The sequence below is a fragment of the Moschus berezovskii genome, chromosome 25, assembly GCF_049115385.1.
Source record: "Moschus berezovskii isolate FMDL1 chromosome 25, NW_MosBer_1.0, whole genome shotgun sequence".
NCBI classification, from domain to species: domain Eukaryota; kingdom Metazoa; phylum Chordata; class Mammalia; order Artiodactyla; family Moschidae; genus Moschus; species Moschus berezovskii.
The window spans coordinates 31,800,150-31,824,958 of NC_142484.1; the positions used below are offsets into that span (position 1 = coordinate 31,800,150).

Genomic DNA, 24,809 nt, shown 5'->3' on the forward strand with positions numbered 1-24,809 from the left:
TAGGGAAGGGGGTGGGAGGGGCAGAGGACAGCCCTGGAGAGGATGGCAAAGTCCCCTTGTTTGCTCTTGGCCTCAGGGATGGAGTGCAGCAGCAGAGGAAGACATCGGAGGAGGGCTCTGAGAGCCAGCATGGTCTAATTACGGAACACAGGACTTAGAATCAGAAAACCTGGTTTCTAGACCCAGCTCCATGACTTAGCTGACCTTCCAGGTAAGCAAGTAATTTAATTGCAGCAGGCCTCAGTTTCCACATCTGGGGTTTGCAGGATTTAAAAAAAAATGCAGTTAATAATCTTCTACAGTGCTGGGACACTGGGGAGGATTGATGGGTTTGAAAGGCCTCATGTGAAGGCTAGGGATTTCTTCTTAGGCATCTGCCCAGTGGAGCCTCTGCTCTAAGCTGGGGGGGGGGGGGGGGGGCGGGGCAGCCTGAGTCCTCCTGCAGTCCCCATGGTTTCTGCAGTTCCACGCTGAGAGCCTTCAGTAACAGAGAGACCGAGGCCCATGGTAAGTCCAAAGCACAAATGGGTATTTTAACACAGTCTTCTGAGACAGGAGCCAAAAACAGCCAACATTTCTATCTAGCGTCCCTTGCCTTTGTTTGGACTGTTCCTTCTTCCAGAAAGCAATTTCTAGCTTCTCTTTCAGTATTTTCCTTGATTTGCAAGGCTCAATGCCTTGGGTAAATTTTATCCTGGTTACAATGAATTTCTCTCTCCTTTGGACTCCCACAGGGATAAGGTTCAAACCCCAGTAATAGGCTTTTACCATCTGTCTACGATTACCTTCGGCTCCTTACGCATCTGGCTTTCCATGAAGCCACGGAAGACTCAAGGCAGTGATGCTAGCTTATCTGGCTTTGTCGGTCCCGTAGCCCAGGACAGAGCCTTGCGGACAGGCTCAGGGAATGCTCCTCACTGTCTTGAACCTCAGTCTTTGGAAGCTCCCTCTACTGCACCCAAGATTACCTCAAGTCCCTGCGTGTGCAGATGGCCCCTGGCTGCTGAATCTGAAAGTGGCTTAAATCTCTGGGTGATCTGGCTGCCTGGAAGAGTGAGACCCGCATATCCTCAGCGCCTACCAGGGACCACCCACCCGGCTGGACCCTTTGTAGATGTTCTGCCTCTTAATGCTCAAGACACCTCTTGGATATTAATGGACAAAACTATTCATGAGAAAACCAAGACGTGGAGGGATGGAGAAACTTGTGTGAGCAGGACTAGAATGTAAAGTGTGTGGCTTTTGCTCTTAGACTACATTGCTGTCTTTAGAAGGATGAAGCCATTTAGCTGTGGTTTCATTGTTTTACTGATAGAAGGAACGACACACTGCACTTTCTATGGCCAACTCACCTCCTCTCCCCTTTCCTGCTCCTGCCTTTCTTTGCCTCCCTCCCGCCCCCTGCAATGCAGATCTGGGTCTCCTCATCTCTGTCCCCAGCCTATAGCTCTAAGTCAGCCCTGAGTGTATCACCTTTTCTCTGTAACTAGGTGCTTACAAGAGTGGAAAAACAGGCATCAGGGAGACCATTCTCACTTTCTTTCTGCATCTAAGTGCAATTAAATTATGTTATTTCACAGTAATTAGTTCAGAATAGAAATAAGGACTTGGGGACAGGTTCTTCCCAAGGATGCTAAAAATCTGGAAAAATCAATTCTTCTTCCACACGCCCAGGGTACAGCTGGGGAAGGAGGACTCTGGACACACAGCTTGGTCCCTGAGTGACCATGAGCTATGCTGCCTCTTCAGGGGCCTTGGACCTACCCATGGGGCAAGCCACCCCACCGCCAAGTGCTGGGAAGAGTGTGCTGTCTCTCTCAGTCTCTGGAGCTGCTGTTGTTACAAAACATGAATATACTAACAAACTCAGGTCCTTTCTTCTTTGAGACATTTCCAAACTGAGGACTGTTTGGCCCTTACAGTCCACATACCTTGTTGGCTGGTGGGAGGGGAAGACAGATTTCATTCATTAGTGGCTCTTGTTAGAAAGAAGCAGGTGCCCTTTTGTCACAGCCTCCTTGCAATAGCCTATTATTTGCTTTCACTGGAGGAGGAAACCAAGGCTCAGAGAGCAAGCTTCTCACTTCAGTCTCACAGCTGGAAGGAACAGACGAGGGTCCATGGCCAGGTCTGTGCCTCACGCCACCCCTGCCTTCCGCCCTCCTTTCCCTTCGTTTCCAGTAACCGCATTTCACTCTCCTGCGATCTCCCTGCCTCTAGACTTTTGGTCTCTGCTCCCTGTAAGTGCCTAAGCTTCTATGCTTACCATTTTCTCTCCCTCCACTCCACGCCTTGTGATATCTGTCAACATTCTTGCCTCCTCTCTCTCCTTCAACACACTTTTGCTGAACACAGGCTACATCCTGCCACACGCTGGTACGAGAAGCTGTGGCCACAGCGCTAGACAAGACAGAAATCACTCCCGCCCCCACGGAGCTTGTCTACAGTGTAAGTCTTACAGTCTCAGTGGAGACAGAGCTGAGCCGGGCTAAGACCCAGGCCCCAGCTGCGATGATGGTGAGGCTCCTGGCACCGTGAGCGCCTACGACTGGGGTCCTGGTCTAGTGTGAGGTCATCAGAGTAGCTTCGCTGAGAAAGGGACACGTGAGCTAAGCTTTCGGAAGGGGCTGACTGGGAGAAGGCGGGTGGTTCCCTCCACAAATGAAGCTCCTTTACCTCTCTGGGTCTCAGGGCCACTTGTAACCTCCCTGACCTGCATTCATTGGACCAGCTGACCCAAGAGCAGACAGACACAAAGCCCCAAACGGGCAGGGAAACTGGGTACTTAGCTGGAGACCCAGGGATTCAGTCCTATCCTTCTGAGGAACCCTTAGCAGTTGAGTCACGAGAGCTTTGAACTGTTTATACCTTGTGACCCAGAAATCCTGCTCAGGGAAGCACCCCCTCCCCAAAGTCAGTGAAAGAAGGAAAAAAAAGCAGGTTTTCTTTCTCTCTGGTCACTGAAGTGCTGTTTAGAACAGCCAACAGTTGGAAATAGAGGAAAGCAATGGCATAATAACGGCGCAAATATGATAAAGGCATCAAACTTGACTAGAACGAGACTTCTGTGTTAACACTTAGAAATATGTGCCTGAAAAGATGGCCCATGAAAAAGGGAGGGGGACGGACACTTGTGGATTCATGCTGACGACATGGTGGTCTTGGCTGCAGTCCTCTAAGGAGGTCAAGTACGACACAGAGAAACCTAAAATGTTTCAGCTCTTTGCCTTCATATCTTGAATTCTAAAGTTATACCTTAAAATGTTCTCAACAACACTTAGAAGCCTTATAGTTGGAAGGTTACGGTAGGTACCACCTGATCTTTGAATCCAGTAAATACATCACTTCTTTGCTACACATCTCTAAGACGGAACCTAAAACTATGGAGGTGGGGATTGGATGAGTGGTTGCCGGGGTCTGAGGATGGAGAAAGAGGGCTGACTCGACCCTTTGGGGTGATGGAAATGTTCTGTGTGCTGATGTAGCGATGGTCACACAATGCTGTCAGAATCCATAGCATGGGATGCCCCAAAAGCATTAATTTTCTGTATCTCAATAAATCTGATTTTAAAAACAGGCAGTCGGGGCCTGGTGGCTGAGTGGGTGCACAGGTAAGGGAGACACACCTGACTCGGGTGTGGGTCTCGATCCTAGTCTAGAGCCCTGCACGGTGCCAGGGCAAGAACTCTGAAGAGCGGGGAGACCGATGCTAGCCGTTCACCCTCCAGACCCACCTTATCCTTCTCTCCCCTGCTCTGTGCCCTGGGGGACCGAGCCACATGGTCTGGACGAGTGGGTTCCCTTGATCTCTGGCTCCTGGTGGGGTCCTGCCAACGGGAGGATAAACAAGGATGGGGAAGGAGGGAGGTCTGTAGGACGGACAATTTTCTTTCAGGCTCAGCTGAAGCACGCTGAATGGCTTAATCACTTCAGCTAGTCCTGGCTGTTTATTCTGATTTTACAGGTGCAGAAACTCATCTGAAGGAGATCAAGTCCTGGTGTGGGTGGCATGGCAAGTCACGGCAGAAGGACGGTGCGGACGGGAGCACTGACCTGCGGAGCTGCGACACTACAGTCTCCCCTCTGGCTGCAGACACGGGCAGCCCACCCCCACACGCTGTTGTCTCTGAGAGGAGCCTTTTCTCATTGAGCCAGTCAGCCTTCCCACCATTCTCACCCTTAGTCCCTGTTCTGCCTGTGTTAGTCCCACAGAGCAAGCCTGCCCTCTCCTCCACGAGCCGGCCTTGCACACAACTGCAGGGAGCCATGCTGGCCTCCTCAAGTCCTCCTTTTGGGGGGCTGAAGGATATGTGTCTGGGGTCTGTCATAAAGAGAACAATCTATATATATTTTGCTATTAGTAATTCCCACAGAGCAGCATGAAGGACTCAATCTTGGAGAGAAAGCCTTTAATACAGGATTCTGTATCTTTACAGGATTCTGTATCTTTATCACTTTTGCCTCCTCCTAAAAGATCAAGTTCAATCATCTCTGTTTCCCATTCTTTGGGCTATAAAGCTAAATCTATGGCTTCTATCCAAAAGGCCTGATGTGAAGTCAAAGAGAAAGGGGAGAAAATGAGCCTTATTGCTCACTAATAACACCCAGGCCCAGAGTGCAGCAGGCCTGTGCTTAGGAAGCCAATGGCATCTGAGATCCTGATATTGCAGGAGCGGAACCAAGTGGGTATAACTGTGGGGCAGCAGGGGCTACAATCACCCGGACTTCTGTCTCTAATGGTTCCTCTATTCATTTCACATCCATTTCACCTGCACTTGAGGCCTAGGACATAAAATGCACATTTCTGCCACCATGCTTGTGCCCACACTATTCTGCCCAGAAACACCTTGGCAGATTTTACCATCATGCAAGCCTTTGGTTCAGTCATATCTCACTGAGCACAGCTACTCACTGAGCTGAGCACTGTGTTGGGACAGAGTCTGCAGCCAAGATAGCCTAGATAGTGTATTAAAAAGCAGAGACACCACTTTGCCAACAAAGGTCCTTATAGTCAAATCTATGGTTTTTCTAGTAGTCATGTATAGACGTGAGAGTTGGACTATAAAGAAGGCTTAGCACTGAGGAAATGATGCCTTCAAACTGTGATGTTGGAGAATACTCTTGAGAATCTCATGGACATTAAGGAGCTCAAACCAGTCAGTCCTAAAGGAAATCAACCCTGAAGATTCATTGGAAGGACTGATGCTGAAGCTTCAACACTTTGGCCATCTGATGCAAAGAGCTGACTCATTGGAAGAGACCCTGATTTGGGTAAAGATTGAGGGCAGGAGGAGAAGGGGGCAACATAGGATGAGACGGTTGGATGGCATCATCAACACAATGAACATGAGTTTGAGCGAGCTCCGGGAGACGGTGAAGGACAGGGAAGCCTGGAGTGCTGCAGTCTGTGGGGTCACAGTCAGACACGACTGAGTGACTGAACAGCAACTGCAGCAGAGAATAAGACATTAGGATGGGAGACCACGCTACCAAACAGGAAGGGAAATCTGAGACTCCTACTTGGATTGCTGCCATGAGGAAGTCACGTGCATAGGTGTACCTGGTCCATGCCTGCATGAGGGAGGCTGCCCAAGTCTGTGCAAGTCACACTGAGTGCCCAAATCCACCTCTATCAATACTGCCCAGGTGACTTTAAGAGCTGGATGACTCAAGCTCTTCCAGACCATGAACTACAATAATATCCCAACCAGCAATGCTCTCCAGAAGCTGCCGTTTGAAAAGCGGCAATTAAGCTCTACAACATTCTCACTTATAAATTTTTTTTTTAGGTAATTAATTTATTTTTTATTGGAGGCAAATTATTTTACAATATTATATTCGTTGGTTTTGCCATACATTGATATGAATTTGCCCCGGGTTTACATAAGTTCCCCCTCCTGAACCCCCCTCCCACCTCCCTCTTCCCTTTATCCTCCCTCTGGGTCATCCCCGCATGCCAGCCCCGAGCATCCTATAACATGCATTGACCCTGAACTAGTGATTCGTTTCACATATGACAACATACGTGTTTCAATGCCATTCTCCCAAATCATCCCACCCTCACCCTCTCCCAGATGGCTAACAAACACATGAAAAAATGCTCAACATCTCTCACTTATAAATTAAACTATCACCACTTTGAACAAGGATTCTGATTTTTTTTTCCAATTCAGTCAGCTGCTGGTGGAGGTGAAAAATGCAACCTGATTTTAACAGAGTCCCTCATGGTTTTGGAGCATGTCGGAATGTTCTGCAGTTACCCAGAGGCTGCTGCAGCCCACACTTGGGACTGCACCCTCAGTGCTTTGGCTCAATTTCCTATGAGCACCAATTTGCAGACTGGAAAGGACCTAAAAGGATCAGTTACTCCCACCCCATCCTCGGCTGAGATAACTGAGGTCCAAGGACAGGTAGTAGCAGTCTCCCGAGGTCGCCAGCAAGAGACTCCTTCTTTGTCACATGCCTCATTTAACCTGCTGAACAGCCTCCAGAGGGAAGTACTCCTGTTCTTCCCAGGGGCAGATGAGGAAACCAAAGTTCAGAAGAGTCACCCAGTTGGAGGGTGGCAGAACTATTTCCACTGAATTCCATCTTCTCTTCCAAACAGAATGCTGCTGTTTAGTTACTCAGCTGTATGTAACTCTTTGAGATCCCATGGACTGTAGTTTGCCAGGCTCCTCTGTACATGGGATTTCCCAGGCAAGAACACTGGAATGGGTTGCCATTCCCTCCTCAAGGGAATCTTTCTGACCGGGATTGAATCCACATCTCTTGCATTGGCAGGCAGGTTCTTTACTGCTAAGCCACCTGGGAAGTCAGATCAGAACACCTGATATCTTTAGCAAATGAGGCCCCACCCTCTGGAGGGACCTGGACCTGACAACAAAACAAACCAGCATCCCAGGGTAACCTCTGGGTCTCCATTTAAATGTAACGCTCTTCCTGGTTTTTGTATTATTAACAAGCCTTTTAAAAAATCTCCTGAATTAAAGGCTGATCTGGCTAGATAGGTGCTTGAAGAGTCCTCAAGATATGACTCCATGCTCTTTTGCAGTCCTCAGTGTCTGCTTTTTATGCAGAGATTCAGAACTCGAGGGGAGCTGTTGGTTTTATCTGGATAGAGGTGACTGGCAGGGAAGCAAAAATCAACAATTGTCCTAGTTAAAGAAATGACGTGAGGTGCTTTGGGGTAATGATTCTTGTGGCTGCTTCCCTGGAACAGAGAGACATCCCTACAAATGCTTTCTGACAGGTCCCCTTGGTTGTTCTGGCAGCTGCCCTTGTGACTAACACAGGCTGGGGAGCCTTCAGGCGCTGATGTGAGATGATGCTGGCCCAAGTTCTCTCTCAAGACTTACTCTTTTCCATGGGATGCTAACAGTACTAATGACCCTAATAATAATCATAACAGTAGCTAACATTTCTTGAGAGTCTACTCTGTGCCAGGCAGTAGGATAGCTGCTTTATGCAAATTATCTTACTAGAACATCACAAAACCCCATGAAGTGGCCAATATGATTATCCCCATTTTATAGATGGGTAAACTGAGGCTGCTGCTGCTGCTAAGTCTCTTCAGTCGTGTCCAACTCAGTGCCACCCCATAGATGACAGCCCACCAGGCTCCCCCGTCCCTGGGACTCTCCAGGCAAGAACACTGGAGTGGGTTGCTATTTCCTTCTCCAATGCATGAAAGTGACAAGTGAAAGTGAAGTCGCTCAGTCGTGTCCGACTCTTAGCAACCCCATGGACTGCAGCCCACCAGGCTCCTCCGTCCATGGGATTTTCCAGGCAAGAGTACTGGAGTGGGGTGCCAGTGCCTTCTCCAAAAATGAGGCTAAGAGAGGTTAAATTAACTTGCCTGAGGTCTCAAAGCACATTAGGCAGCTGAACTGGGACTTGAAAGCAGGCAACCTTATTTCATGGAGGAGGGCATGACAACCCACTCCAGTATTCTTGTCTGGAGAATCCCCATGGACAGAAGAGCTCGGTGGGCTACATACCGTCCATGGGGTCGCAAAGAGTCGGACACAGCTGAGTGACTAAGTACTGCAGAGCACAACCTTATTTTAGAACTCAGGCTCTCAACCACAATGCTACCCTCGGTTTCCTCTCCTATAAAAATCATTCCAGCCACATCAGCCATAGGGAAAGTGGAAACTGAAGTTCAGAGAGGTTAAGCCACTTGTTCAAGTTTACACAGCCAGCAAGGTATAGAGTCAGGGCCTGAATGGGGTTTTCTGATCCTTCATCATCTGAGCTACTGGCTGAGAATATGGCCTTTGAAACCCTATGTCACTTACCAGCTGTGTGACCCTGGCAAAGCGTTAACTTCTCTGAGCTTTAGTTTCCTCTTCCAGAACACACAGAACTGTTGTGAGTGTTCAGAGAGATGATAACTGTTTAGTAATGGCTTGGACCAATGCTAGGTACAGAGCAAACATTTAGAATATCAGATACTAAGATGGGCTTCTCTGGTGGCTCTGATGGTAAAGAATATACCTGGAGTGCAGGAGACCCAGGTCTGATCTCTGGATCGGAAGATCCCCTGAAGAAGGGAATAGAAAACCCACTCCAGTATTCTTACTTGGAGAATTCCATGGACAGGGGAACCTGTTGAACTCTGTCAACAGGTTGGACATGGTGCTGCAAAGAGTCGGACACGACTGAGTGACTAATACTACACTATTAAGATGAGAAAGTTACAGCATAAAGCTTAAGACTGTGAGCTCAGAAGGGAGGGAAAAAAACAGATTAAAAGCATCAGCTCAAGAGGCTGAGCGCACAGTCTAGCCATTGACTGTGTAACAGTGGATGAGTTACTTAAGTCCACAGGGTTTCCATGTCCTTATCTGTAATTTGGGGATAATAACTCACAGGCCGCTGGGAGATTTCAATGAGAAAACACAAGCAAAGCGCTTAGAAGAGTTAGGGCCGTGTGGACAGGGTATGATCGAAGCTAACTGCCCTGATCATTAATCACAAAAAGTGACCCCTGTTATTTCTACTACTCTAAACCACACTGCTTCTTGGGGTGGAAATGTTTTTAAAATGATTAAATACTATCAAATAAAGCATTATTGCCACGACGGCACAAGTTTCATGGTCTGACTTACAACAAACCTTTCCCTCACACCCTTTTCCCCCCATTTTGTTCTGTGAACAGATTTCTTTTCTTTGGCAAAGAAAAGGCAGGGTATGCAAATGGAGACTGAACCAACCTGAAAACCTTCACAGAGAGAGTGGGTGACTAAGGCAAGGCACCCACCCCAGTGGTGGCCTCTCTGAAAAGGGCATCCTTCGGAGGCAAAAATCACACATCTTTGTGTGATCCTTAAGAGATTCCCCAGGCTCAGTGAGGGTCCTCCCTAGGTTACCAGCCCAGGGCAGAGCAGACAGTAACATCCCAGGGGATGAGAAGACAGCCCAAAGGTGAGGCCCTGGGTCCTGCAACCTTTATGGGTAATCAGTGCCGACTCCAGCTTCTCCATCTTCCTATGAAACAGCGGCCAATGTGCCTACAAATGAAAGGTCACCAGTTGCTTCGTTCTCAATAAACTTTCCAACTAAGAAACTGAAAGTCAAGTGGATTTTGAGCCCCATCCAGATGTGGCAGCCCTGAGCAGACCCCGGAGAAAGAACAACTCTTTCCCGCCCTGTTTTCAACTCCCTCTCTGCTGGTGAGGTGATGCAATTCTTCTCTGGAACTTGATAGGATGTAAAAAATAATTACAAATGAAAAGGTTATTCATAATTTTTAAATGAGTTAATTAGTAAACCCAGTCAGACTCGCTCATTACAGTAATTAATAATTGATTATACTTGAAATTAAACACAATTTTTCATCAAAAATCTAATTAAAGATCTGTGCTTCTTGCCTGTTGATGAGATCAGCTGGTCTGCTGGCAAAAGTCTTTGTGAAGGATATTTGTGCACGGCAGAGACAATTAATTTGATTTTGAATAATTGATAGATCTTTATAAGTTAGTCATCACGGCCTGAGATGATGGCCAAGCCAACACGAGCTCATCCTTGGCCCTGGTAGCTGGAGAGCCAAGCAGCTGGAGAGCAAGCACAAGGCTGCCAACCCAGCCCTTGAGGACTCGTGGGACCCGGCTGGCACCTGCAATGCAGTCACGGCCTTAGCTCACTCTTCCTCTGGACTCGGAAGTATCCTTCCGAGGTAGTGGACTGTGAGGGAAAAATCAGGACTCAGGGGAAGAAGTAAGTTGCCCAAGGAGAAACAGCTGCTCGGTGGCTGAGCTGGGAATGGAATCCAGACTCTCAGGCCTGCTGTGAGCTCTGCCCTCAAATCTCCTCACTGAGTCTCCAGGTTAACAGAGGGAAGCCCCCAGGCTTGCCTCTCTGATCTGGCCCTTGGATATGGAACCTCAACTCCCATATTAAGTTGTCTATATACCTCAGTCTTTGGCAGAAGGATGTATTTATTCTTGGCAGGGACACCTTTTCAGTGGACTGACCTCTCCTGACTTGAGACCCAAATTCTCCCAAATCGACCTCAACCACCCCCCTACCCCCCAATACTGTCACCCTTTCAATTGAAGCCCTCATTGTCTCCTGACTTGTTTAGGCAGAAGGGCCCATTCTTCCTCCCTCTGCCCTGAACTTTCTAAGACAAACGTGTCCTGCCAGGGCTTCAAGACCTTCAGCAGTTCCCTGTTGCCCGTCCAGTAAGATCTTTAACTTGGCCTCCACGGTGATCTTTAGAATCTGACCACTCTCTCCTGCATTAGCTCCAATCGGGACCCCCACACCCCTCAAAGGCTTCAAACAGAAAATGTCTTTGCCACCAGATCGCCTTCTTTCAAGACTTGGAAGTGTCCCTTAGTGTGAAATTCCTTTCCTTCATGTCTACTTCTGGCTGTGACCTGAAGACTCAGCTAAAACAGCACGTTTGACAGGAAGCCTCCTCAGGTCCCCTCCTGGAAGGGGCTGGGTATTTCCGCAGCTGTCTCCCATGACCAGGTAACATACTACGGGGTCACGTTGGATCCATCGCTGCTTCTAAGCTACCAGCACCTCAAGAGTAGGGGACATGCTGTTGGCCCTGGCATAGCACAGTGCCTGACTCAAAGAAGGCACCTTGTTTGGTTTGCTGAATGAAAAAGAATATTCACAAAATTGTAGATTCTAAGACTACTGTGAAATGGAGTATTTCCTGCCATATCAGTAAACAAGGATGTTGCAGTCATCATCAATTTCAGGCCCCCAAGCGTGAATTTCTGAGCCCTGAGGAAACCCAAAAGGGAGAACAATGCTTATGATCCAGCAGCTGCTGCTACTCCCTAAGGTGAACAAGGAACTAAGGATGCGAAAAATCAAGAAGCAGGAGCCTACCCCAGATAGCTGAGATACATATGGGAGGAATGATTTCAGGGAGCCCAGCCTCTTTCATCCTCCCATACATAGAAAAGTGCCAAATTCCTTGAGATACCAGGTTTTCCTTAATTAACAACAATCTTTTGATATTCAGGCTACCTGTCCCTTGCTGCAAACTTCAGTATAACCTGATTCCCACCCTCCCGCCTACCTCCTCGGAGCAACTATGTCAGGGTTATTGAGAGTCTGTCTCTCAGGCTTGACGTCCTAAAAATTTCCAACAAATAAAACATAACTCTCTGGTTCTAGGTTGTGACTATTTTTGGAGTTTGACATTATCAATGTGGGAAGGAAAATGAAAGGTCCTCCAGTGACAAGCCCTCTTCAGTGAATGAATCTTTGTCTTGCTTACGTGGTCATTAAGCACTATTTGCACTCTTCCTAGACAGGAAGCTCACTAGCTCCCACAGTAGCCCCTACTTTTAGATAGCTGATGATGTAGTTTTACTAAATGGGAGAGGAAGAAGCCCATGGGATGGATGGCAGAAAGAAAGGTTATTTAATCAAATAAAGACTTGGACTTTCTTTCTGAACTAAGTTACACAGTGTACAGTATAAACCTTACGACTTTAACACAAAACAAGTTGTTGTCTCTTGATGAACAGTGACACTGCTTGTTCAAAAGTCTTCTCATCTATAACCTATTTGCAGGGCGGTACTGGAGATGGGTGTTGGAGAAGACTCTTGAGAGTCCCTTGTACTGCAAGGAGATCCAACCAGTCCATTCTAAAGGAGATCAATCCTGAGTGTTCATTGGAAGGACTGATGCTAAAGCTGAAACTGCAATACTTTGGCCACCTCATGCGACGAGTTGACTCACTGGAAAAGACTCTGATGCTGGGAAAGGTTGGGGGCGGGAGGAGAAGGGGACGACCGAGAATGAGATGGCTGGATGGCATCACCAACTCTGTGGACATGAGTTTGAGTGAACTCCGGGAGTTAGTGATGGACAGGGAGGCCTGGCGTGCTGTGATTCATGGGGTTGCGGAGAGTCAGACATGACTGAGCAACTGAACTGAACTGAACTGGAGATGGGGACACAGAGAACAGACTTGTGGTCACAGCGGGGAGAAGAGGGTGGGACAAATGGAAAGAGGAGCACGGAAACGTGTTCACTGCCATATGTAAAACAGATAGCCAGTGGGAATTTGCTGTATGACTCAAGGAACTCAAATTGAGGCTCTGTGACAACCCACAGGGGTGGGAAAGGGTGGGAGGTGGGAGGGATGTTCAAGATGGAGGGGACATATGTATACTTATGGCTGATGCATGTTGATGTATGACGGAAACCGACACAATATTATAAAACAATTGTCCTTCAAATAAAAATAAATTAGAAAAAATATTATGGTTCCCAAAGGAGAAAGGTGGGGACAGGGGTAAATTAGGAGTTTGGAATTAGCCAAAAAAAAAAAAAGTCAACTCATCTATGAAATATAATAATGTCAGTAAAAAGCAAGGGCTGTGCTAGTGGTCAGTGGGGTTACAGAACTGGTGATGCCACAGAGGAACTGCTGTGCCAGGTAGCTGTGCTTGGAACCGCACAACCCTCCCCGGTAACCCAATCTATATCAATCCTGAACCTCTTGCAGAACCCGGCTGGGAGCTGACTGCTCCCGGTTTGGCTGTTCCTTTTTACCCAACGGCCCAGAGCAGGGGTGGCAAATAAACGTGGTTTGTCATCAATATTCTCCACTCCTGTGACCACAACAGACACCAGCAATCAGTCACAGACTCTTCCATGGAGTCTGAATGAAGCCTTGGGAGGTTTCTCAGCCCAGCTTTACAAGGCGGCCACAGCTAATCAATCAGACAGAAGAGCAGATAAACACATATGCCAACCTGACCTCGATGCCATGAAATTCTCCAACCCAATCTTCACAAGCGGAGAAGAGACCCAGCATGCCAGATAAGGCTTGCTGCAGCTCCAGATGTTTAAGGCGTCTTTGTTCGCAGGGTTATCATCTTCCTGATTACTTCTTTTTACTTAAAGATCTTGAGAGCGAAGTGACTTTACAGCTTACATCACCCAGACCCCCCACTCAGGCTTGAGTCTCTTCCCTGCATCCCAAACAGGTGGGAGCCATGCTCTATTCATCATTCCTCGTGACAGTGCCTACCACCTCTCAAGACAGTCCTCTCCCGTCCACGATGACTTCGCTTGTCACACAGTCCTTTTCCACAGTGGGCAGCACTCTATCTTCCTCGGGTTTCTGCCAGTGAGTTTCATTTCTATTTATTGGGTTTATTCAGAAAGGTTTCCTTTGCTAACAGAAGGATCTCAGAATGCCTGAGCGTGGATTCCAGGCCTTCTCAAGCTGGCCTAACCTACCATACATTTTATAATGATAGAACCTGAAGACTGGGAAGGACAGAGGGTTAAGCCAACCCTGGTGGATGCCGTTACTAACAGGCTGATTTACAGAAAGGCAGCGGACTCCACGCCTCTCTCCGGAGTAATGTCCTTCCTGGGAGCAGACCAAAGACCAAAGGTGGGGGTCGGAAGCAGGACACCCGACTGTGCTGCAAACACATCAGAAGAGCACGCAGTGGGGGTGTCGCAGGCACAGCGCTGGGCCTAGAGGAGTGCGTTACATGGTGGGAGCCCTGGGGTAACGTAGGCAGGCCGGTCTGTGCCGCCCCCCGGCCTGTGTCCCCCTCAGCTAGCGCCAACCACTCATGGGGGCCCTTCCCAACTGCGGTCTCCCACTGGACCTCGGCTCCCCCAGAAGCCCTGGCCAGACCCTCACGTTCAGACCCGCTTTCCTGGCTTGAGGTCAGCACAGCCCGCTCTGTGGCAGCTTCCCTCCAGCCCCAGGGCCCGCGGCCTCCTCCTTGCTCCTTGCTGCAGCGGCGTGGCACCCACAGGAGAGGCCAGCCTGCTTTCGAGCCTCCCAGCTTGCCACTTTGTTTCTAGCGACTGCCACCCATGACAGTCATGTCACAGACGACCACCTCAAAAGCCAGTGATGAGTGCTGATGCCTGATGCCAGGCTTCCATCACATGAGGGGGCCGACGGGATGGACACGCACACCGCCTTCCTGGTGTACATGCAGGAGGAGGGGACGGTCCTGGAGCCCCCCTTGACAGTCTTGGGGTACAGGGGGGTCATTACCGGCCAGCCCAGGGCTCCCAGCCCACGCAGTTCACCCCTCAAGCTCTGATTGCCCACAGATATCTCGGTCACCACCCTCTGGGCCAAAGGGGCCCCCAGGGACACTGGGGTTGGGGGGTACTTACCCACAAAGTACGCCAGCAGGATGACCAGTGTGGCCGAGATGGCAATGGCGCTCAGGGCCGCGCACTTCCAGTTACAGTACTTGGAGGGCTTCTTGAGGTTGAAGGCCGGGCGGGAGAATGTGGTGCGGGGCAGGGGCCGGGGCGGCGGCGAGTACACCGTGCTGGACGTCAGAGGGTAGCCCGGCGCCGAGCTGCAGAAGAGCGGGGAGGTGCCTCCCGGCTTGAAGAGGAAGTGCCTGTGGACGGAGAGAAGCCGGGGGGCGGCAGGGTTAGCCAGCTCCCTGGGAGCCCACGCTGACCTCAGGGTGGAGGCAGCGGTAGAAGAAGCATGCAGAAGAGCCTAGAGAGATGGGGCGAGAGAGAGAGTCGCCACGGAGGAGACGCAGGGACAGAGAGAAAGGAAGATCATGTGCCGGACTACAGAACAGGGCACACGGAGACACGTTTCTACGAAAACACGGGTGGGACAGCCCTGCCCATGGGGAACCCACCCCAGCTGGACAGAAGGCTGGGCGCTGAGATCCTTTTCCTGGGAAGCCACGGGGGGCTGGGATGCTGTTTTCTTGGAGAAGGAACTAGCTGTCTTCTAAAATTATTGCAGTAACTTAGAAAATACCTAAAATCCTACTCTGTTCCCCCCACCCTTCCCCCAGAGATTATGAAACCACCAGTTTTCCTCTCCCTCCAAAACATCCTTTGCTTTTGTACCATTGTGGAGGAATGGTATACCAACTTTTTTTTTTTTTTTTAGAGGGGGTTGGGCTTCCCTGATAGTTCAGTTGGTAAAGAATCTGCCTGCACTGCAGGAGATCCCTGTTGGATTCCTGGGTCGGGAAGAGCCTCTGGAGAAGGGATAGGCTACCGACTCCAGTATTCTTGGGCTTCCCTTGTGGCTCAGCTGGTACAGAATCTGCCTGCAATGTGGGAGACCTGGGTCTTCGATCTTTGGTTTGGGAAGATCCCCTGCAGAAGGGAAACACTATGCACTCCAGTATTCTGGCCTGGAGAATTCCATGGACTGTATATTCCACAGGGTTGCAAAGAGTCGGACAGGACTGGGTGACTTTCAGTTTCACTTTCACTTTGGTAGGAGTGGGAACAAAGAAACCACTGCTAAGCTCTGCCAAGGTCAAGAGTCCTGTAGTGGCTCTTACATAGCGAATGGGAGCAAAGGCCTTCAAAGAACTCTGCTCAGAAGCCAGTCTGCTGCCTTCCAGGCCCCTGGTAACAGCTGTGGCAGAGGACAGATGGGCAACTGCGTCCTGCAGCCTGGCTATTCCCTTGAGGGCAGCACGGCAAGGTCAAAGCACATGGCTGTGGCCAAACTAGGTGCCAGGAAATCCTCCACAGCCTGTCTTTAACTATGGCCATGGCAGGACTGGGACACGGCCTGGGAAACGGGGTGCACTGCTTGTACTGCATGCCCCTGAAGTCTTAGGGCAGAAGGTAAGACTGAGAGGGATCTTGTACCCGGCTGGGGTGCAAGAGGCCTCGGGCCACAGAATACAACGCCAGGGCCAGCATACATACAACACAGGGCCTGTGCTGCATAGAGGTGGCTACATGAGATGGCTTCCGGATGTCAGAGGCAGCCAATGAGATGCCGGGAGCGCCATATTAACAAGACTGCTGTTAATATGCTGGGGGATAGGGTACTCCAAGGATAAACTCTCGCAAGTTGAACACGGGCTTGGGGATGGGCATGCAACATGGCCTCATCACTTCCCCCAGGAGGTCCCAGGGAAAGGTCTCAGGGTCAGCATGCAGGAGTGGGAGCCACAGGGAGAGCACACACAGAGGGGAGGAGTGTGGGGATGTCACCTACCCGTCATTGTAAGCCCCATCATGTCGGGAGGCGCTGAGAATGTCCATCTCAATGAGGTTGTCCTGCAATGTCCCTAGGAATGGCTGCTTGCCTAGGTTTCTACACACACATGGAGACATGAATGAAGCCATGAGTCATGCATCGATGAAGGGGACAGTAGAGAAACACAGAGAGTGGCCGACTGGTGCAGCTGTGCGTGAGACCAGCGGGGCGCGGTTTCCAGGCGAGGGGGCTGTGGGCAAGCCCCCGGTGCCCGGGGTCTGCCTGGCGCAGAGCATCTGGAGGGAGCACCCTCCATACAAACCTGTAGGTCTGCCAGCTGTGTGCATCACATCGCAGCTCTGACTGGCAAAGACTGATTATGGCTCAGGTGCTGAGCTAGGCACGTGATATCCATTTATCTCAAGTTTTCAAGAGAGGCACAGTACAAGGAAGGCAGTGTCGTCCCCATTGTACAGAGCAGCGAATGGAGACACGGGGAGGTCCCAGGACTAGCTGAGGCTACCAGCTAGCAAGGTTCCAAGCAGGAATGTGAGCCCAGGTTTATCTGGTTCCAGAGCCTGGCTTTCTCCTCTACTTGATCCTGCCTACATCTGCTTTAACAACAGCCAGAGATAATTCACTTTGCTCGTTCAAAGGAAAAAGACAAACAAGTATTTTGGGCCCTTTGCTTTTAAAGCAGTGGTTCTCAAACCTGTAAGCATCAGAATACTTGCGAGAGCTGTGCTTTGCTGAGGCCCAGCCCCAGAGATTCAGGGTCACTGGGTGTTGGGGGGCCTGGGGATCTGCATTTCTCATGAGCCCCCCAGGTTGCGATGTGATACTGGAGGGTCAGGGTCCCTTGGCAGTGCGGGGACCTGGGTGATGACTGATTGGCAGGGACAGAGCTCCACAGAGACGGGGGGCTCTTTCGTCCCCCGCACGCACTGAGGGCACTGCGGCCTTCTGGGACCCAGAATGAAGGCAGACACGCTCGCCACTTTGGTCTCAACCGTGCCTGCTAAGTGACGTCACTCACGCACAAGTGCCCGGGGTCTTGTTTCCCGATATTTCAGGGTTGCTGCCGCCTCACTTGAATTGTTTTGAACAAGCCCGTGGTGGATACTGTCTGCTGTCTATGCCTTGGGGAAGGGCTGACTGCAGAAACTCACCTTTTGGGGCCAGCCCTGCCAGAGACTTTCCTTCTGACTGTGACCAGATCTTGAACACTGGAAAACTAAATTCAAGCCCCCTTTCTGCCGCTTTCTTGCCATGTGACTTTGTGTAGACACTTTAACTTCTTCTACCCTTAAACTACTGCATCTGTAAAGTGGGGCTAATAATACTAAACTCACAGGTTGCTATAGGAACAACTGAGGAATGTTGGAAGAATTTTCAAAGTTTAGGCAAAGGTTACAGAAGTACTGACTGTAACAGTGGCTATAACAGGCTAGCTATAACAGTGGCTGCTGCTGCTGCTGCTAAGTCACTTCAGTCATGTCTGACTCTGTGCGACCCCATAACAGTGGCTACCTTACCTATATCTGGACTTCCCAGGTGGTGCTAGTGGTAAAGAATCCGCTTGCCAATGCAGGAGACATGGGTTCGATCCTTGGTTGGCAAGATTCCCCGGAGGAGGGCACGGCAACCCACTCCAATATTCTTGCCTGGAGAATCCCAAAGACAGAGGAGCCTGGTGGCTACAGTCCACAGGGTCGCAAAGAGTCAGACACGACTGAGGGACTTAGCGTGCATGCACCCTAGATCCACTGTATACTTCTCACTGTCTAGGGCTATGCAACTATTATCCAGTGTAAATCTTTCTCCCCCAATAACCCTGCAAAGTCTCCACTGCATCCTTATTTTGCAGGCTGGCATGCATGGCACGGCCTGGAGAAGTCCCAAGGTTCTATCATATAGTAAGCAAGGGGCAGAGCCAGACTGAAGCCTGAGTTTGTCTGCCATTGGAGCTCAGGCCTTCTCTGCCCATAACCTGCCTAGCCCCACAGACTTGCAAAAGGAGGGGCTGTCAGTACTGTCTCAGAGTATCATCCTGCTGGCCTTCCCAGGGACTGTGGGGCACAGGCAGCACTGTTTTGCAGCTGAGCCTCTGAGTACCGCCATGGTGGGGGCTACCTAGCAGTCTGGGTGGCAGCCAGTTCTGGAAGCCACCCCTGGGGCATTCCACAGAGCCCAGAGTTCCCAAAGGGGAGCGGAAGTCCCTCAGAGTGGCCCCTTTCTGCCCCCAGGCAGGGGGGCCTTCTGACAGGAGGTCTTGTGATCCGGTGGGAAGCACACAGGCCCTGGGGTCAGGAAGGTCTGCTTCTCTCAGCCCCTGGCCTGCAAGTGCCTGACAGATGGTAGTAAGAATTCAAATATTTGCTGACTACTGCGGGTGATGGGGTATACCAAGGGGAGAGTGCCTGGCATATCGTTAGCATGTAGCTGGTGTTTAATTGAGGGCAGCACAGGGGGTGCTTTATTATTGTTTCCTCTATTACCTGCATTTCAGGAGGACATCTGCAGTCTTTTCATAGTCTATACCGCCCAGCCTGGGCAGGCCCTCACTCCCCTGTCCAGCGACCCCAGAGCTGAGCTCTTGCTGCCTTCCTGGGGCCTGAGAGTGGCCACGTGGGACGCTCACCAGGACACACGGGGGTCTGGCCTGTATCACTAGGTGAAGACTGTGCTCTCAGACAGTCAAATCTAATCTTTAAGATGCATCAGTAGCAAGGAAATATACTCAGGGAAAAAAGATAAAGGATAAAGACCAAAACGTTAACAGTGGGGATTTGCCAGTGTCTGGAATAAGAGTGATTTTAATTTTGTAATTTTAAAGGAAACTTTTAAAGAGAGAGAGAGAATGGGCAACTATCTCCGGAAAGTACAGATCCATTCAAACAAGGGAAAAGGCAACACAACAGAAAAAGGTTTCCAGAGTGACAGAGTGCCTGTCAGTTCCTGAGAGCGCGTCCACGTCCACACTAACTCAGATGTCAATCATTTAGATCACTCAGGAACTTGGGGGTACACGAGTACTTGCTGAAATGCTGTCCACTCAGATGCTACTTTTGCCTGAACTGTGCTCAGTCGCTCAGTCATGTCTGAGTCTTTGTGACCCTGTGGACTGTAGCCTGCCGGGTTCCTCTATCCATGGGGATTCTCCGTGCAAGAATACTGGAGTGGGTTGCCATGCCCTCTTCCAGAGGATCTTCTTGACCCAGGGATCGAACCCACATCTCTTGTATCATCTGCATTGGTAGGTGGTTTCTTTACCACTGTTTCACCTGGGAAGCCTTTGCCTTAAATTAACAAGCCTTATTCTGTCCTTTCAAAACTGAGTTCTGGGTCAAATTATTAGGTCTCATCTGACTCTGAGAAAACCAAGGCCCAGAGAGACACGTGTCCTACTCTCACCCACATAGCAAGTCAGTGGCAGAGCTGGAATGAAAACCCCAGTGTCTCAATGCCCAGTTCAAGGGTCCCCTGTACATTTCCTGCCTACCTCTGCCCCCAACATCTGGGTTTCTGGTTTTTCTGAAACATAAACGTGATGAGGATTTCCTGATGGGGACCCTGAACTGCTGAGCCATCCCTGGGTCACAGTCCTACAGGGTCTCCAGCTCACTGCTGCTGGGAGCTCAGGTATGGCCGCCAGATTCATCTAACCCTCACATTGCTGTGTGTTATTAACTCATTTTACAGATATGGAAGCTGAGGCCCAGAGAGGTTAGGAGATTGCCTGAGATCACACAGTAATGAAAAGCTAGAGATGGGATTCAAATCCAGATCTCTCTGACCTCATCAAGCTGCCTATCAGGAAAGAGCAGCCAAGGACTTGTAGAGGGCACTGCACTACAAGAGGGACTTGTAGAGGGTAATGCTCGATTGTTCTTAGAGCTCCTCTTAGAGGGGAGAGGGGACTGGCTCCCTTCAAAACCTGAGGGGAGGCTCTGGATCAGTCCCTGAGCTGCCTGAAGCGGGGTTCCATCTCTTTGACCCAGGGCCGGCTGAGCTGGCCTCCCAAACGCAGAAGACAGGGCTTTGGGAGAGGAAGTGGCTGGGGAGCTGCAGTGGCCAGTGGTTCTTCTGGGACCGCCCCGTTCGACAGCCCATCTTCTCACCACGAGCCCACTGTTCTGGACCAGGTTTCCACCCACAGGGCCCTGGGACAGCCACCGATAAAGCAGGACAGGCAGGGATCACACCCCACACCCTACAGCTGAGATCCTTCCACAAGGTGCTTGGGGTGTAAGAGACTCAGCCAAAACCACTTAGTTACGGAGCTGGCATTTGAGCAAAAGGATGGATGAACAAAGGAAAATGAACCAGGTCTTCCATGCCATTCCCATGATATCCCTCTCGATTTGAAAGGTGTTGACAGCTACGCACCTCACGTCTACCACTCCAGCCCCTGGGCCCACAGGGTGAAGTGCGCCCTCCTTTTCATGGAACTCAAGGGTTACTGATCCCTATTTACTGTCATCTCCACCAGGAAGCCCTGCAGCTCCCTCTTCAGCCAACTCTTAGCCCTCTCCCCCAAAATCCAAGTTCTCTCCTGGCCTTTGCACAACTCTCGTCTCAGAATTCCTTTCTCCCCTGAAATTCCACTTGTATATGCCCCAGGACGCTACCTTTAATAATCAGAAAGGCAGCACTGGACAGTGGTTGGGGCAGAAACTCCGAGTAGGCTGGCCTGGGTATGGATCGTGGCCCTGCCCTTCACTCGTTGTGGCTCCTTAGACAAGTTTCTTAAATTTTCTGTTCTGCAGATTCTTCACTTCTCCAGTGAGGAGGGTAAGAAGAGCTAAGATAGCAGTACTGACAGTGATCCTTTCAAAGGCATGCTTATAAGGTTGGTGTGTCTGCTTGTCTGCTGTCTGGGAACTTAGGGTTCAGGCGGGTTCCCACCATCAACTGATAAGAGGGACTGACTCATGGAGCCTCAACTATTTGCACAAACAACAGGGTTTATGCTGAACACCTGCCTTCCTTCTGGGAGTCTGGATTTTGGATACATGCCAGGCAGGAGGTGAGGTGTCCATGTGACCAGCCCTCAATAAAACCCTGGGCCCTTAGTCTCTAATGAGCTTCCCTGGTTGGAAGCTCATTAGCGCACTCAGTATGGGCTCTCTGAGTGTTTGTTATGGTTATTATTTGGTGCTTCTAAGGAGGGGAGGGGAGGTCACACCTTCCTCTCTGCTGGGAGGCTTCCCTGGTCAGAGCATTATGCAGACAGCCCTGCCTAGGTTGCTTCATTTACGGGTCTGCCTCCCTCGCTAGACCTTGTGCTTCCTGCGTGGGAGTGGCTGTGTCTTATGCATGTCTGTGACCGAATCACCAAATGACAGAGTCCGTGGGGTTCTGTCCGCTCCCTGCAATGCTCAGAAGCTGGCCTGGAACACTAGGAGACACCGTGCACCCTTCTGGGAAGCGCGTCAAGGCTGGGCTGGAGACCAGCGGATGGCCTCCCATCCCTGGGGGTGGGCATGGTTGTTCCCCCAGTGGAGCGTGGCCACAGAGTGGGCCCCAGGCTCCCAGACCAGGCCTGCGATCAGATGAGCTAGAGCTGAGGTCTGGCTTCCCCTTCATCCTATAGGAGCCCATCAGGTTATACATCAATCACATGTCTGATTCCGCAGACTGTGAAAGAAGGGGACTGGATTTTAGGGGACTCTCAACATGTGGTTCCCACCAGAATGGACCACAGACGCACCTGCGGGGCTTAAAGCAACATCGCAGCCCAGTTCTGGGGAGCACAGCTAGACCCCATCTCCTTCCTCCCTGGGGGCCTCGGTCACCCTGGGGGAGTGCCAGTGGCGTTGCAGGGAGGGGCAGGGAAAGGAGCAGGGAAAGGAGCAGGTTAATCAAGTCTTTCCTCTTCTTTGTTCTTCCACTGGCCACTTTTCTCCTGCCAGCATTCTTTTCTCCTGCCGGCATGCAAGAGAAACCCCTCCTGGTCATTCTACCAGCTGTTAGGGTATTTGCTCAGCTATTTATTTTCAACCCTCAACCAAGACTCAGTATGACAATTAGGGAGGGGCCTGTGGCTGTTTCTCTGGCATCGGGAGGGAGGCCCACCTGCTGGTGAGGCTTGGCGAAGCTGTTCAGGGCGGCCAGGCTCAAACAGGCCCTGCTCTCTGGGGCTCCCTGGGCTGAGCTCAGTCTGCGTCTCCCCAGGCCCGCCTCGCCTCCCTGCCTCTCCCCGGGGACTCCTGCTCTTTGCCAGGCAGTACCCCAGCACCAGGGCCCCTGGGACGTCTCCCCTGTGCCCTGCTCAGGCCTCAGGTGAGTGTACATATCCATTCATTTGCTCCATCATTCATTCACACCATTTTGCTTGTGTGTTAATATTTATCGAGCCCCCATCAGGCGGCAAGGCTGTGCTGTGTGCAGGGGGATCCTGAGGCAAGGCAGTTAAAACGAATTTCCAGTGCTGATCTCTAGCCTACAGCTAGAGTCTGTTCTCTGGTACACAGTAGGCACTGCTGAATATTTCCTGGACAACAAATAACTACATGATAAGCCCTTGAGCACGCACGTGTGCTAAGACCTATGCACACGTTGTTTTTGTAACTGCTCCAACATCTTGATGAGGCAGGACGGTACATTCAAGGAGGATGAAAATTCTCAGCTCTTCTCGCTTTGAGAAATGGGGTCTATTGTCTCTCCCTTGAAGCTGGCTGGTCCATGACTGCTCTGACCAACAGAATATGACAGAAGTGACACCATGCCAGTTCCAGGCCAAGCCTAATATTAGGAGGATTAACGGCTTCTTGTCTCAGCTCAGTGGAGCCTTGAGCTGCCATGTGGAGACGCCCTGAGACCGTGTGAGAAGGAGAGGGTGTCCCCAACCTAAGCCCAGCTTCCCAGCGGTCTCCCTCAGGGTATCAGGCACATGAGTGAAGCCATCTTCAAATCTGGATCCTTCAGACCAGCTCAGCCAACAGCCAAACACCACAACTGCTCCCGTCCATCCTATGTGGAGCAGAGGACCAGCCCACCCAAGCTCTTCCTGAACTCTCAACTCATGCAGTGAAGTACAAGCAACTGGTAGTCTTTAAACCACTAAGTGTTGGGGTAGTTGGTTGTGCAGCAATAGATCATCAGAACAGGAATTCACTAACACTTTCTCCCCTTTAGAGACGAAGATTTGTAAGGTCTAGGTCCATAGCTAGTGAGTACTGGGGTGCAGGTCTGATCATAGGATGCAACTGACCTTTAAACCTGTGCTTTGAACAACTCACTACAGTGAGTGGACCATCACTTGTGCCCTCAAAATGTCAGGGTCAAACTCACTTCTTCGAAGTAAAGAAGAGAGAGAACCCTCAATTTCCTCTCAACTCCTCTGGTGAGCAGGACCTTAATACATATTTTTGGATGACTTTTTCTTCACAGGGTTGATATGGGGAGCAGATACACATGGAGAAAAAGGGAAACGGCTTTTATGGCATGTCTTTTAATGCCAGGCACTGTGCTGTGTGCTCATATATTAGCTCCCAAGCTAAGAGACGTGACTTCCTTTCCCAATTTACAGATGGGGACATCAAGGTTCAAAGATGTAAGGAATTTTCCCAGCCAGGAAGTGCTGAAGCCAAGGTAGGAGTCTACATCCATCTGATCTAGAGCCTGCATCCTTCCCACTTCACCAAGTTGGTCAGTTACCTGTGATCTTATCTCCCAGACTTGACATGGCTCCCTCTTAAACTCTACCTGTTCGGTTTTGTGCTGTTGACCAGCTGGTACTAAGATCCAGAATTCTGATTGTGTTATCCACTGTACTAGGCACCTCTCCCAGTTTCAGGCTATTTTTAGATGCACAGAACTCTGCGGTCATAGACGAAGCCTTCCTCCAACATTTCATCTGGGTCTTCAAGGACGAGTAGGACTCTGCTAGACCAAGAAGGAAGGAGGAGGGTGGCTCTGGCAGAGTTGTGCAAAGGTACAGGGGCATGTGAGGCCTAAGGTTTTGGTGAAATACTGATAAATACACATGTGGTACTCATCCATACACACATACACTGAATATTAAATTTACAAGATTATGTTATACATGTGTATGGATTTAGATAAGCAAGAAAATGTTACATAAACACAAGTATATGCCAACGTGTTAATAACGATTACCGTCTGGTGGTAGATATGGGTAACTTTCTTTTCTTGCTTATTTCTATTTCCTAACTGCTCTACCGAATATCAGTTGAATGATAAAGTGTTAAGAAGAAAGAAGACAAAGTTCCTGTGGTTTGAGCAGTGGAAATGGGAGGGCAGAGGGTAGATGGGCATGTGGGCACTGGCTGACCAGGCAGGAGAGTCAAGTGGGGACCACCCTCACATCTCCAGCCAGCCATCAGGAGACCAGCCCTG

At 50.2% G+C, this 24,809-nt stretch overlaps 1 protein-coding gene across 1 annotated transcript in view; it reads right to left on the reverse strand.

Annotated features, from left to right (window-relative positions):
- The window catches only part of TENM4 (teneurin transmembrane protein 4), a 787,800-nt gene that overhangs the window by 231,946 nt on the left and 531,045 nt on the right, over window positions 1-24,809 (reverse strand). The window contains exons 8-9 of the mRNA XM_055416091.2: window positions 16,464-16,562; window positions 14,639-14,874 (exon numbers count right to left, since the gene is read on the reverse strand). Of these exons, the coding sequence (XP_055272066.2) occupies window positions 14,639-14,874; window positions 16,464-16,562 (335 nt within the window). The remainder of the gene's footprint in view (window positions 1-14,638; window positions 14,875-16,463; window positions 16,563-24,809) is intronic.